Source organism: Heloderma suspectum, chromosome 2 (genome assembly GCF_057233095.1).
Source record: "Heloderma suspectum isolate Gila_16-S chromosome 2, 16-S_ref, whole genome shotgun sequence".
Classification (NCBI taxonomy): domain Eukaryota; kingdom Metazoa; phylum Chordata; class Lepidosauria; order Squamata; family Helodermatidae; genus Heloderma; species Heloderma suspectum.
The window spans coordinates 344,131,795-344,150,464 of record NC_139459.1 but is presented as its reverse complement, the minus strand read 5'-3'; the positions used below and the strand labels follow the sequence as shown (position 1 = coordinate 344,150,464).

The 18,670-nt window shown below is 46.1% G+C and overlaps 2 protein-coding genes across 3 annotated transcripts in view; one reads left to right on the top strand and one right to left on the bottom strand.

Annotated features, from left to right (window-relative positions):
* LOC146355310 (C-type lectin domain family 2 member D-like) overlaps positions 1-12,299 on the top strand; it is a 47,204-nt gene extending 34,905 nt beyond the window's left edge. Inside the window, exon 7 of one of the 2 annotated variants that reach the window (XR_014787149.1) lies at positions 10-12,299. Coding sequence is in view for 1 of the 2 variants with exons in the window: in XM_084830449.1 (XP_084686575.1) it covers positions 5-8 (4 nt within the window). In the remaining variant the exon portion in view is untranslated. Of the gene's footprint in view, positions 1-4 lie in introns of both variants that reach the window. The other variant, XM_084830449.1, reaches the window with a different exon arrangement.
* LOC146355309 (killer cell lectin-like receptor subfamily F member 1) overlaps positions 662-18,670 on the bottom strand; it is a 35,670-nt gene continuing 17,661 nt past the window's right edge. Inside the window, exons 5-6 of the mRNA XM_084829869.1 lie at positions 18,164-18,276; positions 662-1,880 (exon numbers count right to left, since the gene is read on the bottom strand). Of these exons, the coding sequence (XP_084685995.1) occupies positions 1,757-1,880; positions 18,164-18,276 (237 nt within the window). The 3' untranslated portion in view covers positions 662-1,756. The remainder of the gene's footprint in view (positions 1,881-18,163; positions 18,277-18,670) is intronic.

The following is an 18,670-nucleotide window of genomic DNA, read 5'->3' as shown; positions in this document are numbered from 1 at the left end:
ACAGGTGAGGAATGAACATTTTGCAGCTTCCCATGACATGCTTCCACAACGATGGCATTTGGTGTGGGATGTTGAAATAAAACTCCCATATCCATTTCCAGAATCTTGCATATTTGCTCAAGGTATTTCAACATGGTTTTGACAGAAAATGGAGTCTTCTATGACTGATGGATGGTTTGCGGAAATGCAGGAAGCATCAGAATTGCTACCAGCATAGAGGCTTCTGACAGCACCACATGAAAAACCAGATCCTTGATCTTAATCACCGGTTGCTGAGTTTCTAGACCAAGAGACTGCACAATATTTGCTTCAAAAAGGGCCCTGTATCTTCAGATGGGGATGGGGCATCCAGATTCCTCACCGTGGTATCAGGTAACGATATGGATGGAGCCACTGAGGAGTAGGACATTGAATCTGCCTGGTAATCTGTTACTGACTGCAGGGATACACTCTCTTGCAGTTGGGAGGGACGTGAATCACCAAGTCCAGAAGGAAGTACTGAATTCAGATCAGCTGGATGTGATGAGGTGGTATGAGCAGGCATAGGGCATAGCCCCGTAGGTAGCATGGTGAGTGGTCACAGGAGGTTTTGGCCAAAGATGATTTCTTCTTCTTCTTTGGTTCCGACTGTGGCTTATGCGCTCTTGCATTTTTCAACAACTTCTTGGTAATATTCAACGACCGACCTGGTTTTGGTGGGTCAGTATGTACAGCCTTAGAAGTAGCCAGAGGTGATGGGGACTTTGATCCCGGAGCCACCGAAGAATCCCCAGGTAAGACAGGTAGGGTCTTTAATGGCCCAATAAGGAGGGGGGTCCTTTGACACCTTGGACATTTTTGTAGATGTCCTGCCCCTGCACAGTCTTCACTGCCTTCAAGTCCTGGCCCTGGAGCATAGCACAAAAGGAACAAGTGTCCAATTTATGTTCCTCTCCCACACAAAGGAGACAAAGTGTATTCCTGTCAATAGGAGGGAGGGAAAGAAAAGAAAAAATAGACCTCAGTGTGTTTTAATTTTGCTCAGGAAGAAGCAAGCAAACAGAGAAGATGACCTATGAGGCTGCCACAACAGTGGTTGAAAGAGAACTAAGGGAATAGGTGGGGACCCAATAGCAACATGCGTGCTGGGATGGTTCCCACTAACAATTCTTCAGCTATAGAAGGTTCCCAATCAAGGCTCCATGCAGGTATAGAACTCCTATGTGTGATGCACAGAGAACGTGAAGAAGAACCTGGGTACCGCGCATTTCCTAGTTAGTTGTGATTTCCTCCAAGCCATTCTTGGAAGCCCAGGGAGCTGTCGCTGCTGCCTGTGCTTCCAGACACACAATCACAAAAAGCAACAGCTAGATTAAAAGCAGAAACGGGACCAGCTTTTGATAAATTCCTATCTACGTAGGAAGGAGAGCCCTGGTAAAGTCATTCCCTGGTTGCAAGCTGCAGCTGTCAGTCACAAAAGGAACCCCCTCCCTCTTCTCTCATCGGTGCTTTCTTTTATGGGAAAGCTTTCCTGTGTTCAAAAATATATCCAATTGGGTGCTTTCAAATTTGTACCATCTGAAGCTCTGAAGTGAGCCCAAAGCTTTAAGACTACGCCCCCCCCCTCCAACTACTTCAGACCTCTTTACTTTGGAGGTAGTCCAAATACCTCTAAACTGGGGCACTTCAGTTAGGTATTTGGGCTTTGCCCAAAGCAGTTGCGCACCCCCAGCTGAGACTAGGCTGTGTTTTGGCTCCACAGCTTATTTCACGTTATTTACACCTGGTGAGCTTTTGTTTCACAGATCCAGTTCTGTGCAGCACTACAGGCCTGCGATGTAACTTGGCCATTCTTCAACATCCCACAGCTGTTTTCTTGAGCAGTGACTGCTACTTGTAATCTGCAGAATAAAAGAGAAAGCCAACATTTGCAAAAATGTGAACAAAACCATTCTCCCATCTCAATAGGGTGTTGCCTGTTTAATCTTCTCACAGCAGAGTTTTCATTTTAATGTTATATGAACAGAGTGTCCACAATTAGAGAGGTCTTACATATTACACTTCAAATGTATATCTATACACACACTGGAGGCATCTATAGTTATGCTCTGTAACAGAGAGAGCATTTCCATTTCACTGCATGTAGATGCTGTGATTGATCTTGGCTCCCTACTGTGTGTATGCACAGTGGTCTGGTTTGGACACAATGCTAAACTGTGGTTTAACATTGTTTTATTTATTTGAAGTATTTTTATCCCACTCCTCAGTCAAAAAAGGCTCCTGAAGCGGTTTACGATCTATCAGTAAATAAGACATCTGAATGAGCCTCAGGTTTATGCACCCCCCATCTCCTCTTTTCTTGTGCGACCATGAGATCAGAAGCCTTCACTTCTATTTTTAACTAATTGTGGTTTATCATTATATAGGAACCCAGACAACTGTGGTTAGCCTTAACTATGGTTTAAGGAAACAAGCCAAGAAACAACCAGTTTATTATCCTGGCTTGTTTTCCTAACCCAGGTGTGGGCAACTTCTGTGGGTTGGGGGTGAGAAGCGCAAAGAAGCTCCTTCCCCATTTCCTTGTATAATCTCAACAGTTAGGGTTCAGAGGTTTGACCATATATGGTTAGGACTGTTGTTATTAGCTTGACCAGAGTGACTCCATCTTTGTTCATTATATAACTTTAGCTAAGGCTGATGGGATTGCTATGCTGTTTATGCACTTTTAGCTGTCACAGTAACAAGAAATGTTCCAAGAAATGAACTGCTTGAGCGAGAACATGTAACCACAACTGCCCCCCCCCCCCGAGTGTGCATCAGATAACCCAATGTCTTGAGTTTATGGCCAAGTTGAGAAAAGTCCACCTAACAGTTTGTAAAACCTGCTAAGTGCTAAAGTAACAGTTTCATTTACTGCACAGTACATCAACTATAGTCTATGCAGCAGTGTGGAAAATTACTGACGCATGCATGTTTTTGCCTATGTAACTTCAGTTTGTTATAAAAAGACCAGCCTGAGGTTTTCTCAGGGCTGGAGTATATTTTCTTGAACTCAGCCTTGATGCAGCAATAAAACAGCGTTGGATCCTTACCCAGTGTCTGTGGCTTTATTGGACCCACATTAGACACAACCTACGGGGGCTATTCTGCCCTCTTACCACAGGGGGCACATTGCTTCCCGGGAATCTACTGGGGGATCACACCCCCACTGCCAAGCTGCAGAAATTCAGCAGCAACCCCCCAGCACCAGATTTTGCCTCCGTGTAGCTAAATTTCCATAGTGCAGCACCAAATTCGGCAGCAGCGGCGGTGCCAAAGGTGGCAGGGCCTGCAAAAATGGTGGGGAGCTCTGCATGCAACCTGTGGGCTGCATGTTCCCCACCTCTGCCCTAACCCATTGATTAACCTTGATATAGGGTTCAGACCTAACAGTTAACAGCAGGTAATGGAAAATGGAAGTAAAAGCTGCTGATTGCTTCCTTGTGGCCATGCCAGAGGAGGAGAGGCAAGGAGAAAGATTGCATTTAATTTTTGTGAACTGCCTAGAGAGCTTCAGCTATTGGGCAGTATAGAAATGAAATGGAATGCAATGGAATGAATGAATGCATGAATGAATGAATGAGTCTGAGGCTTGTTTTCATACTGCTAAACCATAGTTTAGTGTTGTGTCCAAACAAGGCCAGTGAAACAGTCACATGTATCATAAATTCATCTCTCAGTATGCCCCAGTTTCAGCCATATCATGATACCATAGAACCAAGGCAGGTTGAAAGAGTACAAAGAATCAAGGGGATGGTGGTGGTCTTGAACCCTGACCTCCAGTGGCCAGCCTTTGGCAACTTATCTTCTCTGCCATCAGCACCCTGGGCCTTCAACTAAACAGTCAGGCTAGGATCTATAGGGCAAGGGCATATAGATTACTTTCAGCTTCATCATCATAATCCGATTCCCCAGAATTTGCCTTATTTCCAACTGAGTACCTATAGAAAGGAGAACAGCCAGGCCTCCAATTCCATGCCCGTGTTTACATGTTCTGAGAGCTGGTAGAGCCGCTATTTTAAAGGCTCGCAAGTGAATATCATTAACAACTGTGAGCGAAGTTTCTTGTAAACATAGCAGGTCAAATGATTGCATATAGGGGGTGAATTCAGGGTCAGTAAACTTATTTGTCCAGCCTGCCATATTCCAAGATAGAATGTGCAATAAAGATTCAGGCTGTTTTGCTATTAGTCTATCTTGTTTAGGAGACCTGAAGTATCTAAAAAAAAGCACCGCCAATAGGCACCTGGGCTGGTCCCATATGCCTATAACCATTCACACCAGATGCTTGTTGCAAGTTTAAAGTTGTGCTACCCAGTTCATGTGGTTCTAGATATCTATAAGAAGTCTACCCCTTGCTAGTAGGTCATTGACCTGAGATAAATTCTGTTTCTCTCAGAGGAGTCTATAATCTCTGTCGCACTGATTGTCTTGAATGCACCCTTCCTTTCTGTTGTTTGCAAGGAGGCACCTTCTTTGGGCAGCTCTGCATCCATGGATTTAGCTTTTCCAATTCTACCTTCTCTTTTAACTCTAAATTTAGGTGAAATCTCTTTCGAATGAGAAGGTTGACTTACCACTGATCCCCTTGTATTTTGTTGATTAAACATCTGCATTTGACTTAGCTTGGTCTGTGACTTTTCTAAGTTGTTTATGATTTTACATTGTTCCTTATCAGGAGGTTTGTGGAAGCTGGTTATCAGATCTTCCTCTGCTGGCTTGGTCCAATCCAGCTGTACTCTCGGGGGCTGGTTTACTTCGATCTGATATCGCTTGAATAGGGTCCTTAAGATTTTCCTCCAATACTATTATGTCTCCAGTAGGCACTGTGATCGGTTCATCCCACCAAATCAGATCATCACAAACACCTAGATTGGTGGACACAGAGCCCCAAGTAGGGTGTGGACCCTTGTATGGCAAGAGGTAAACAACAATTTCAATATCAAGCTGTTTGGGTGGGCAGAAGTTCTTGTTTCTTCACCCTTCAGTGCCTTACTGTAAAGTGCTTGCTTGGTCTCTCCCTGCCTTTCCTGAAGATGAAAGAAAATACAGGAGCGCAGGGCTGCCTGTTGATTAGGCAATCCAGTTTCTCCAGAATATTATCTAGCCATTTATAAATAGATTGAACCATCTGGCTGATCAGCAAACATCGTTCCACCATGAGATCTGCCATGTATCCCTCTGATGTTGCATACATGACAGCCTTACCGACGCCATTTGCATAAGATTTGATTTCCGGAAAAGACGAGCCACCATTTTAAAAGAAAAGAGGGTGAAGAGGGTGACTTCTTCAGGCACTTGTGATGGGTCCAGGTAAGGAGTGGGGGGCTCATGCAGCTTGGTGGGTGCAAGCAGGAATTCAGAGTGTCCGGATCGGTCCGAAGTGATCTGAAGCAGTTCGCATCTATCCACCCCACTTCAGACCGCTTTGGATCAACCTGGACCTTCTTCGGATCTGGACCAATTTGGTTCGAATCGGCCTTCTTCAGCTCGGAATTCGGATCCAAAGTGGTGCACAGCACTACTTTTTACCAGCTTAGACTGGTATGCCAGTTGCAACCCTATCTGGGGTGGGAGGATCTTGGCTCAGTTATTCATGCTGTGGTGACATCCAGGCTGTACTACTGTAATGCGCTGTATGAGGAGCTGCCTTTGAAGATGGTTCAGAAGGTTCAGCTGATGCAGAATATAGCTGCCCAAATATTGGTGGGGGCCAGATGGTTGGCTCATGTGACACCAGTACTGTGACTGCTGCACTGGCTGCCAATGTGTTTCTGAGCCCAAATTAAAGTGCTAGTTTTATCCTTTAAAGCCTTAAATGGTTTGGGTCCAAGCTACTTGAAGGACCGCATTCTCCTATACCATCCTGCCCACGTTCTGATGTCATCAACAGAGGTCCTTCTCACCTGCTAGCCAACAGGGGTGGCTAGGCTGGTGAGCACAAGGTAGAGGGCCTTCTCAGTGGTGGACCCACACCTCTGAAATAAACTTCCATCAGGGGTTCATCAGACCCCTCCCTTGCAGGTCTTCAGGAAAGAAAACTCTGAAGACCCACCTGTTTTCACTGGCCTTCCCTTAAGTCTCAGCCACTGATTTTTACTAGTAAGTTTTCTTTTATTGATTTTAAGTGGCAATTGATTTTTATGGATTTTTAAAAACTGTATGTGGTGTGGTTTTTATCTAGTACGCTGCCTTGAGTTCTACCCTAGAAATAATTTTAGATAGATAAAGGCATTCTCAGAAGGTCTCCCAAAATCTCTCCCCCATCATAGCTAATTTAGGATGTGGGGGGACTACTGTTTACCATATATCAGTGGCTGAGAAGGAGAAAAGACAGGTTGCTACCTGTAACTGTAGTTTTTGGAGTGGTCATCTGTGCATCACACATAGGGCTGTGTAGGGATGTTGGAGAATTCCGCCGCGGACTCAAACGAGGCTGGAATCTTTGGAATCCGACCTCCGGAATCTGCAGTGGAAGGGATCACTTACCTCCAGTCCAGCAGGATTCTGGGGAGGAGGAATGGATCGCCTCCCCCCAGGCGGAAAAGACAACAGAACGGACAGTAAATAATCCATCTATCCCTAGCTCTGTGCCTACATGGTGCTCATATCAGGAAACTTCTAAAGCTGAGGGTTTTTAGGCAGGAACCCTTCCCCCACTGTCCACTGCGCCTATCCCTAGCAGGTTTCTGCCTCTTCCCTCAGTTCCTTGAGACCGACATTGCAGTCTCATAACTGAGAGAAGTAAACACCTTCGGTACCCAACATCGAACTCAAGTATGACACCACAGCGGGGACGGTGGGTGGGTTGTGTGAATGCACAGATGACTATTCGAAGAACTACAGTTACAGGTAGCAACCTGTCTTTCTTCTTCATGGTCTCTGTGCATCACACATATGGGCAATTAGTAAGCTACCTTACAACGGAGGTGGGTCAGTGCCCTACTATAAAACAGAGGACACGATGGCACAACCAAAGGCACAGTCAGCTCTTGCCCGAGTGTCCACTTTATAGTGCTTCACAAAGGTGGACGGTGTCGTCCAAGTAGCTGTGCAGCACAGTTCAGGGATGGAGACCCCTTTGTCACATACGACAGATGTCACTGCTACACGAGTAGGAAAGGAAAGGTTCCTCTGTGCAAGCACCAGGTCATTACTAGAGGGACGCCGCTTGCGCCGGCGTTTTCATGGCAGACTATAGCGGGGTGGTTTGCCATTGCCTTCCCCAGTCATGACTACCTTTCCCCCAGCAAGCTGGGTACTCGTTTTACCAACCTCGGAAGGATGGAGGGCCGAGTCGATCTGAGCCGGCTACCCGAGACCCGGCTTCCGCTGGGATCAAACTCAGGTTGTGGGGAGAGTTTCGGTTCCATACTGCCGTCTACCCCTCTGCGCCACATGAGGCTCTACTACACAAGTAGAGTGAGCTCTAACTGGGGCAGACAACAGTTTGAGCCCAGCCAGCTCATGCAACAGCTTGACAGTCTTAACAATCCATGAAGCAAGGCACTGAGTGTACAGAGGCTGGCCCTTCTGCTTGCTTCCATAGCAGACAAAGAGGCGAGGTGACAAACGAAATTGTTCAGTCCTTGCCTTGTAAAAGGCTAGGGCATGGCACATGCTGAGCATGTACAGGGTCGACTCCAAAGGTGTAGACGGTGAGGCAAAGGAGGCAAAACAACGTCCCGATTTAAATGAAACTCTGAAACAACTTTGGGTAGGAAAGCAGGATCAGGTAAAAGCACCACTTTATCTCAATGAACATTGAGATATGGCTGGTCTGCTCTGAACACACAGAGCTCACTGGCACAACGTGCAGATGTTATGGTCGCTAGAAATGCTACCATCCAGGAAAGGAGGCGTAGGTCCACAGTAGCGAGCAGCTCAAAGGGCTTACATGAAAGTGCTTTTAGCACAACAGAAAGGCTCCAGCTCAGTACCGTAGAGGGGAACAGAGGTGACAAATTCCTGATCCCTTTTAGAAACGTTTTCACTGTCAGATGTGAGAAGACGGAAAATCCCTCAGCTGGAGGGTGAAATGCTGAAACAGCCAATAGGTAAATTCTGAGGGAGGAGAGTTTGAGTCCTTTCTCAAACGGGCCGTGGTATGAGTTTTCTGTATGGTGTCCAGTGCCTCATCTGTCTCGGTTTTGAACAAGCCTTGCCCATTGAATGGTAGGTCTTCTTTTCTTGTTCTTGTCTCTTGTAGAAGACCAAAATCAAGCATGGCATTGAAGGGCTATTGAACTCACCAGAACTTTAGAGTTACAATCTGTCTGATGGAGAGATGTGTTTATCTGTTGCCTCAACAACTTCAATGCTTCAGCCCTAAAAAGGCAACCAGTCGCCTTTTTTTCATCAGGCAAATGATTGAGAAGCTTGCCCACTTTGTCCCACAACAGTAATTGGTAATCTGACACCGCTGCTTGATAGGAAGTGGAGGAGTAAAGTCTCCTGCTGAGCAGATTTAGCCTTCTCCCTTCTTGGTCTGTGGGAGAGGAATGTGCCTTTTTTTTCACTTGCCTTGTGCTGCCTCAACCACCATAGAGTTGGGTACCGGACGCTTGAACAAGTACTCTGTGTTGGTGTCCTGCAGGTGGTACCTACCCTCCAGGTGCTTTGATATTGCTGGCACTGTGGAGGGGGTGCTCCATGATCATCTGATGGTCTCGTTGAGAGTAGGCAGCAAAGGAATAGCCACTGGCTTATAAGATTCTGCATTTACAGTGTCAAAGACCGAGTCCTGGATGGACAGTGCAGCTTGTTGCGTTTCAAGTCCCAGAGCCTGTGTCATTCTGCGCATTTGGTCAGTGAATGGACTCAAATCCTCAGAAGGAAAGAGGGCCTCGTTGGTACCGACCATCGTATCTGGCAAGGAGAGCGAGAGTGGACATGAAGACTCGGAAGTAGAGTTGGATTCGTACTCCCTCTGTTTCAGACATGTGTGGCTGCACTGTTGGTTGTGTAGCAGGCTGAGGTCCTGGTGCCACAGCCAGGATAGATGGCTGAGTTTGAAAGAAAGTTTGCTGTGGTGGTGCTGAAGGCAGAGTCAGAGGAGGCCTATACACAGGAGGAGGCAGGACAACTTGTGGAAGGGGCTGCAAAGGCGCTGGCACAGACAGCAGTGGTTGTTCTGGTGGCTTTGAAATGGTAAATGATGGCTGGGTTTGGGATCGACTTTCCTCCTAGACTGGGTGCTGCTCAAGCAAATGGCGATAGCACCCTACAGAACCATCACTGTAATCAGACCATTGCGCTGCATAAGTCAAGACCAGTGTGAAAGCCAGTGTGGTGTAGTGGTGAGAGTGTTGGACTGGGAGCTGGGAGATCCGGGTTCTAGTCCGCACTTGGCCACAGAAGTTCACTGGGTGACTTTGGGCCTGTCACAGACTCTCAGCCCAACCCACCTCACAGGGTTGCTGTTGTGAGGATAAAATGGAGAGGATGGAGGATAATGTAAGCCGCCTTGGGTTCCTTGCAAGAGGAAAAAAGGCGGGGTATAAATGCAATCAATCAATCAATCAGTCAGTCAGTCAGTCAGTCAGTTGGCCTAACATGCCTACAGTGAGAAGGATGCCTTCCCCAATCTGAGTGTGGGGACCTGGAATGCTCCCGGTACCAACACCAGTCTCCTCAAACAGACGTATACGTTCTATGAGACGACGCTATGGAGTACACAGATTCTGGCAATCGTTGATGCTGATCCCATCTAGGATCAAAATACTAATCGCTGGGCCACGCTGGATGAGGTGGAACCCCCGGAGGTGATGGCTCCCTGATCTCACCCTCTGAGGTCAATGTTAAAAGGAGAGGTTGCCTTGGTGGGACGGGCACCATTGGTATTGGTGACAACTGGAGCAGCAGCGTGGGCACAAGCACTGGTTCTGACGGCATTGTATCACTGGTTATTGATCCCGAGGTGTTGTCAGGACAGAGGCAAGAGGCTTGTCTCAAATCAGCATGCCTGGTGGTGGATCAGGCAGTGGCTGAACCCCAATGGCTCAATCCCAAGTGGTGTTATGAGCCTTTCTGGTGGTCTTCTTTCACTTGGTGCGTTCAGAAGATGAAAGGGTAGATTTTTTAGAACCTTTGGCTTTCTTTGAAAGCCTTTTTATGAGAGTCAGTGCCAAAGACCGACCCAGTGTTGGGAGGTCTTGGGTGTCTGGCAAAGCATGACATTGGGAGGATTTGGATCCCAACGCTACAGACTCTAAACCTCCAGCTGTTGCCACAACAGCCTCCGCCATTTTCTTGGGGCCCTTGGCGGACTCCAGTGCTCTCTTCCACAGTGCAGCTCTTAGCTGATCAGAGTGATTTTTCCTTGCCTGCTTTAAGAAGGTGCTGCAATGTTGACAAGTTCCCACAACATGCCCTTCTCCGAGGCAGAACAGGCACAGATTATGTCCATGCTTGTGGGGTAACTTTGCCCCACAACAGCTGCACTTTTGGAAAGGCACCCATATGCCCAGAGGGTAATCGCAAAAGATGCGAAAAATGAACAAAACGAAACAAGAGAGAAAAACATTAGTAAGAGGGAAAAACTGAACAAAACCTCAGCTTTTTCATCAGAAAACTACAATTAGTAAACAAACGAACAGAGAGAAGTTCCCCATGAGGCACACGCAATGGTGGTCGAAAAAGAACTGAGGGAAGAGGCGGGAACCCGCTAGGGATATGCGCACTAGATGGTGGGGGAAGGCTTCCCGCCTAAAACTGCTCAGTTTCAGAAGTTTCCCGTTACAACCTCCGCAGAGACACAGAGGCCATATGTGTGATGCACAGAGACCACGAAGAAAAAGAGATGCTGTTTGGCAGGCTGGAGGGGGCCGAATCTCCTGGGAAAGGCAGACTGGTGGGAAGGCCCCCAATTCTGGTGGGAAATTGGCATGTGAGGAGGACGGACTTCATATGCCTGTTTTCCAGCAGATTCACACCCACCCACCACCTCATCAAACAGAACTTAATAGGAGCTGGGAGGACTCCTTGAGTTCTACTGGAGGGAGTCATGCACAGTGGTTAGAGCAATAATGCTGTGTGAGCCTTGAGTCTTGGGGAGTGACAAAGGGGGAAGGGGACCACTTCAGTTGCCTCCAGGAAAGACTGACAGAAATTCAACTGGGAAAGATGGTAGTCCCATCTCTGTATTTTTTTTTTTTTTTTAGTACATTTCTAATCTGCCCAATAACTAATGTTCTCCGTATGAGATTTTGGGATGAGCTACGTGAACATCTCCATGCCCTGATAGGAGCTGGGAGGACTCCTTGAGTTCTACTGAAGGGAGTAAGGTAGAGTGGTTAGAGCAGCTCAAGGTGAATCTTGAGTCCTGCATAGCGATAAAAAGAGGGCACTTCAGTTGCATGCCAGTTTCCCAGCAGATTCAGGCCAAACAGTTGTTTGATAGGCTGGTGGGTAGGGGGACAATTGTGAACTGAGAGTTTAACCATGCAATCCTATATTTGTCTACTCAGAAATAAGTTACATAGAGTTTAACAGGGCTCACTCCCATGTAAGTAGATACAGGATTGCAGCCTAAATTAAATAGAGGTTCAAGAAAGCTAGCAATTTTGGAAAGCAGTGTCACCTGGAGCACAGGTGCAGACCATCCTCGCTTGGCAGCCAAACGGAATGATAAATCATAAAGGAAACAGTTTAATTATTTTATTAATTAATAATTCATGTTTTATTTTATTGCTGTACATCCTTGTACTAGATGTATTTTTAAAATGTCATTGATTATAATGGACTTTCCTGTCATTTACAATGCAAACATGTGTGTCTACTCAGAAGTAAGTCTGACTGAGTACAGTGGGGCATGCTCCCAAGTAAGTGGGCATGGGATTTCAGCCTTGATATATTTTTACCAGAGAGTACATAGCTTCTGGGGGCCATTTATTAATTTGAAAATGGGCCTGAACTCATAACCCTGGCTTTGATTTTATATTAGGTGTTGAGATAGTGTAAGGTGCAGGCTGCGAGTAGTCATGCTGGGTGGGGTTGATGGGAGTTGCAGTCCAACACATCTGGAGAGCACCAGGCTGGGGAAGGCTACAACTGTTGTAATACCTGCAGGTGACAGAGACTGTGTTCAGGAACTGTGTTTTCCTCTCCTTGTTCTTAAGTGATCTGTTCTGCATTTGTACACTTAAGCTGCATTCCTAATACACCTGGCTGGGAGCAGGCCCCATTGACCTCAATGGGCCTTGCTTGTGAGCATATGTGTATAGAATTCTACTGCTAATAAATTTCCGCATTGGACTAGGAAAATGAATATCCATATAATACATTATTGTGTGTGAGCTGCTCTTATTCAAGGGGTGGATTGAGGCATATGGGCTGTCTGAATAAATTTTTACTTTTGAGTAGGATTTTATAAAATTACAACTTGCATTCTAAATACAAAATGCACCTACCAAAGTGTTTCACTAATTTTTGTGAACCGCCCGGAGAGCTTCGGCTATTGGGCTGTACAGAAATGAAATAAATAAACAAATGTTAGTTTATTTTTTAGAAATGTACCATGCTGAAGATAGAATGATATCATGGCTCCCTTCCTTGTTGAACAGGGTGACCACTTACACCCCACCAAAAAGAGGAAATGCATTACTCCCCCAAAATCAATGCTATTGGAGCATGTTATGGGAAAAAGAACAACCATTTCCATCATTAATTTTTAAATAATCTTTACACCTGAGAGCATCAGGTGCTGGCTCTGCCTTTGATCACACAGTGCTGACCACACAGGGAAGAATCCTCCATGTTAGTCCCACAACACTATATATCCAGTGCCAGCTCTGGGGGTTTTATTTCCCTTCAGCAAGAGACCCTCAAGGGGTCCCCTCCTTGCTCAGTGAATCTACCTTCTCACTGCCATTGTCACCAGCTGCTATCGCTCCTCCTCCTTTTCATCATTGCTACTATTTGCCTCCTTGGCAGGCAGAGAGCCAGTGAGCAATCAGGCAGTGGCATCTCCTGCTGCTGCCCCTCCTCCCCCTCCCCGCCACCATCATTGTCTGGGCCACAGTGAGAGGCAGGTGAACAAGCAGGTTGCAGTGGGGAAGCAGAGGCACAATTCCAGGGGGTGCTTGTCAGTGGGCCCGTGCTGAGGTGTGGGCCCATGGGAGGTGCCCAACCTTGCTGACCCTTCCCGCTGGCCCCGCATATATATGAAGGTCAGTAAACAGAAATCCTATCCTATTGAATTGGGAACTAATTTTGTACTCTGCAGAACTGTCTTGATTAAGTATTCAAGATTCATTCAGGATTAGGTATTCAAGATTCAGTAAACCAAATGTCTTTGGCTGAAGACATTCCTTAAACCCAGTGCCTCCTCATTTGGTTTAAGGTAGTCTGTTTAAAGTTCTGCACCTGTTCTTGAGTTCCTTGGTGGATTGCATATGTTCTATCCTAATGTTGGATGAGAGGATGTTCTAGAGCAGCCTTCCCCAGCCTGGCACCCTCCAGATATATTGGACTGCAACTCCCATCACTCTCGTTGCTGGCTGGCAATGATGGGAGTTGCAGTCCAACACATCTGAAGGGCGCCAGGCTGGGGAAGGCTGCTCTAAAAAAACCAGAAGGAAGGCCTTAAGTTGTTTGTTATCAGTTTTCTACAACCCCACAGTCACCTCTGCATATTGTATTCAGCATCCTGTCCACATGATTTATCTGCTCTGGGAGAATGAGAATTTTGCTTGCACTTTCTGCCTCCCTTGTGAGACTTGTTGGCTCACAGCTTCCCTGCTTTTTGGTGCTTGGTTGAACGAAAACTGTATAACCTTACTTTAAAAAAAAGAACAAGTGTGTGTGTGTGCTTGTTTATTGATATAATGAAGGAAGAATACAGTAGATTAGCCTGAGGGTGGTATTAGGAAGGCTCAGAATGAGCTGAGGTTTGTGAGGGATGCTAAAATCAACCCCCAAAAGGGTATCTTTGGCTACATTAGCAGCAAGAAAAACATCAAGGTAGGTCTGGTGCTTCAGGAAGATGAGGAATTGTTAACAGATGACAGAAAGAAGATGGAACTGCTCAACTATTTTGCCTCAGCTTTCTCTCACATGAGGAGTTGAGTTCAACCTGAGATAGGTAAATCAAATGATATAAGGAGGGACTTGCAGCCCAGAGTAGGTAAGGGGATGGTTAGAGAACACGTCACTATTTTAAAGGAGTTCAAGTCTCCAGGACCAGATGATTTACATCCCTGGGTGCTGAAGGATTTCATTGACATTGTTTCAGAGCTGTTGTCTGTAATCTTTGAGAATCTTTGAGAATTTCTGGAGAACAGAGGAGGTGCCAGAAGAATGGAGGCAGGCAAATGTTGTCTCCCATCTTCAAAAAGGGGAAGAAAGCGGAACCAGGAAACTATAGGCCAGTCAACCTGACGTCAATATTGGGCAACATTCTAGAACATATTATTAAGAGGTGTGCGAGTATCTAGAAAATAATGCATTGATTATTAGGAGTCAACATGGGTTTGTCAGGAATAAGTCATGCCAAGCCAACTGTATCTATTTTATACAGTCAGTCATGCAGTGGATCGTGAGAACGCTGTGGACATAGCATATCTTGATTTCAGCAAAACATTTTCAAGGTTTTCCATTATATCCATGATGACAATATGGTAAAATCAAATGTGAGTTGAACACTGATACTGTTAGGTGGATCCATACTCAACTGGACTTGGGGCAACCGTATTCAACTAATGCTCACTAACGACTCTACGTCCTCCTGGATGGAAGTCTCTAGTGGAGTGTGCACAGCTCTGTCCTAGGCCCTGTGCAGTTCCACATTTTTATCAATGACCTGGATGGATGAGGGTGTAGATGGGTTGCTTATCTAATCTGCATATGACAGAAAACTAGGAGGGATAGCCAACACCATAGAGGACAGAATCAAGATTGAAAAGAACCTTTGCAGGCTGGAATACTGGGCTGAAACTAAGGGTGTCTCTACATTAGCCAACCCCACCCCTCACCCCGCAAAAAACCTGCATCCTTTCCAAGATTTTCTGTTTTTGGTTTCTTGGCAGGATTAGGAAGGGCTCCTTTACATGGCAAACACATGGTTTGAAATGAGGGAGAGCCTCCCTTCCTCCCTGGCATGTGTGCAAAGGAGCAGGGGGGGGGGAGAGTCTTGTTTTTGTCACTTGTGCTGTACTGTTACCTTGCAGCCTCCAGGAAAGCTGTGACTTACTTCTCAGTAGACATAAGATTGTGCTGTAAGTCTGCAACCCTAGCCACACTTACTTGGGAGTAAGCCCTATTGAACTCAGTGGGGTACTCTGAATCAACAGAGGATGTTGATTCTGAGCTTGGTGGGGTGGAAGATCAGATCTGTCTCCCTTTGTTGCAGGGAGGCATTTTACTCTCTTCTCCCTCCGATCAAGAAATGCGCTCAAGCATTTACATGGCAGACACGTGGTTTGAATCGAGGAAAATCCTTCTTCAGCAAGTTCATAGTGTTATGCCGGCATTTCACATTGCCAATATCCCACATTTTTTTTAATACTGCAGCTTATCTCCGATCTTTTTGAAAGTGGGATAAATGGGAAAAGGCACAAGAGACAGCCTGGAGGTTGACAACATCATATAAAGACCTAGCAGACTTTGGTGAGTGGCCAATCACGAGTGTGCAATAAATCACTCATGTAGAGACACCCTAACACTATGAATTTCAACAGATAAAAATGTAAAGTCTTGCATTTAGATACAAAAAAAGGCATAAATATAGGACAGTAGAAATTTGGCTTCCCAGCAGTACACGTGAGAAGACCCTAGGTGTCTTCAGTGGATCGCAAGCTGGATATGAGTAGTAAGTGTGATGTGGCTGCCCCCAAAGCTAATGCATTAGCAGAAGCATAGTGTTCCAGGAAGTAATACTTCTAATCTGTTTTGCTTTAAGCCACGTTCGGAGCAATGTGTCCATTTCTGGCCGCCAGATTTTAAGAAGGACATGAACAAACTGGAGTGTATCCAGAGAAGAGCAACCAGGATAGTGAGGGGTTTGGAAACAAAGTCCTATGAGGAACAGTTGAAAGAGATGGGTATTTTTACCCTGGAGAAGATAAAATTAAGGGGAGACATGATAGCAGTATCTGAAAGTCTGTCATGCAGAAAATGGAGCACAATTGTTCTCTGGTGGGAGGACCAGAACCAACGAGTGGAAACTGCAGGGAAGCAAATTGCAGCGAAACTTCAGGAGAAACTGCCTCATGGCGAGGGCTGTCTAGCAATGGAATAAACGGTCTTGGGAGGTGATGAGTTCTCCTTCACTCGAGGTATTTAAGCAGAGGTGGGACGGCCAGTTGTCAGAGATGCTGTACTTGCATCCTGCATTGCAGAGCCTGCATTGAGCAAGGGGTGGGCCTAGATGATCTCCAGGGTTCCTTTCAACACTATGATTCTATGCAATTTGCAAAAAACATGAACAGTTTTAAGCATATAGTGTGTATTGGGACCACATTAGGGGAGGGGAGCTGTCAAGTCCCTTGGTCCTCTCCCTTCACAGTCACAGGCTTCAGAATACCAGGCTTCAGTGTCACTACTTTATTAGTTAAGGACCAGGCTCTTTACAAATGCAAATCCTCGGAGACTCTCAGGCTACAAAGGAAAACAGCTACTCCACACAATTACGAATATCAGTAGAGGAGCCAAGTGGGAATTCAAGACTTTGCCAGCAGTTTGAAACAAGAACTTGCCAACAAGAATAACTTGGGGGGGGGGGCTTACAGTTGTGCCCTCCTGCGTAGGCTATCATGCATAGCCAAGCAGGTGGAACGTCTGAGCTCTGCTTCTATCTTTTCCAGCTTCACTCTACGCCGGAGTCGCATCCCTCAGGTCACACCCCACACTCTTCTCCTGCCCCTGGTGGGGCAGACCGTTTCTCCACCAATTTCGGGGGGCTGAATGCGTTGGCATTCGGCCTCCCGGAGATTCGTGGAGAAATTCTCCGACATCCCTACTGCCAATTGGGCTTTCTCCCAGGTAGGACTGCAGCCTTAGCTGCCTTCCCAAGATCTCTGTAAATTGAATTCAAAATAAATTGCACTGTTAATTCTTGAACACTAATTTCTACAGTCAGCAGAATTGCCAAAATGCAACCTGCTCTGTCAGCTACACTTTTTGGCACAAGGTTGGCATGTATCTGGGCAAACAAACCCCGGTGGAGGGAAGGGAAACAGAAGAAAATCAGTTGGGGGGAGAGGAGAAAGAAGGTAGGGGTGTGTGTGTGTGTGTGTTTCAATCCAGCTGAGTGTGTGGATGTTTCTGTTGTGGGATGGGAGAGAGATAATGAAGGAGCTTAGGGAAGGCTAATGGGTAATGTTGGGGCGCTACGGGAGTGTGCAAGGGGGCTGTTTAAATTAGAAGGGATTTGTCCATGAGGGCTGAGTTGAGAGGGTGAAGCTTCCATTGAGTAACATATTTTTAAAAGCTAAAATGTTTGTGTTTGAGTGAGCGAGTGGGTGGGTGGGTGAAAAAATTAACTCCCCTGCATTTTTTCTCAGACGTCCAATTGAAATGCCACTGCCTTACTCTCAGCTGCACTGTTTTTGGATCCCAGTTGAAGGCTGTGTATCTTACAAGGTTGTACAAACTAAGCAGGGGCGTGGCTGTGACTGTCACGAAGGGGCCCTGCACTGCTGAATTTGCCACCACACTACTGCTGGGTTGCCTTCCAGTTCTGACTTACGTTTCAGTCCTGACTACTGGCTGGCCTTATGGCTCCTAGTTCCCGGCTCCTGTCTCACCTCAGACTGCTAGCCATGGCCCAGCCCTGACACAAAGTTAGCTCTTTCCCTCCCAGCCAGGGCTCACTTTTGGAATTTGAACTTGGCTGGGGGAAATGAGACTGACAGTCAGTGTGGAGGGGTGTCAAGCAGGGAAAGGGTTCAGCGCCCCACTTGCATGGCCCTTTAAATCACACCTCATCCCTGCTTTTCATCTGTTAGGGGAAGAACCACATTTAACAACACAGGTCTGTTGCCGTAACACGCAGTTAAAAAGTTACAACTCAGTACAGTGATGTGTCATCAAATGGATAGTGAATTTGTAGGGTAGGTACTTGAGAGTAAGTATTATGGGAAATGCTAAATACAAAACATGTCTAGACATTTTTTTTCATAAATTGCCAGAAAAAAATAATACTCACACTGTATCATCTAATGTGGAACCATCTAGCCAGGACCATTCATATCTATGGAGTCTGGTTTTCAATCCGATCCACAGAAGTTTTGTCTCTTTGAAAACTGTCTGTATGAAGTCCTGTCAATTATATGGTAAGTCTGCAGATGCTAGAATAGTCAGTCTACTAATTAAGTCATATAAGACTGTAATATATTTGACAGTAGATCTAATCCTGTGCAATTGGAAGCACGTGTCTCTTCTGTATTGCTGCTACCATGCCACACATGCTCTGCTGGTCCACTTTTCCTGGGCTCTCACTTGAGAAGTAATGAGTACAGTATGAAAGACACCAAGCGCTGTGATGCAGGGCATTTGATGTGCCGTATTTAGGCCTGGCCCTACCATAAGGTACAGTGAGCCTCTAGTCTCTGGCAGGAGATTGGGAGGGGAGGTGGAATGAATGCAACCCTCTCCTCATGCCACCCAAGCCCCCTCACACCACTGGAACACATGCTCTCCCCATGCCACTTCA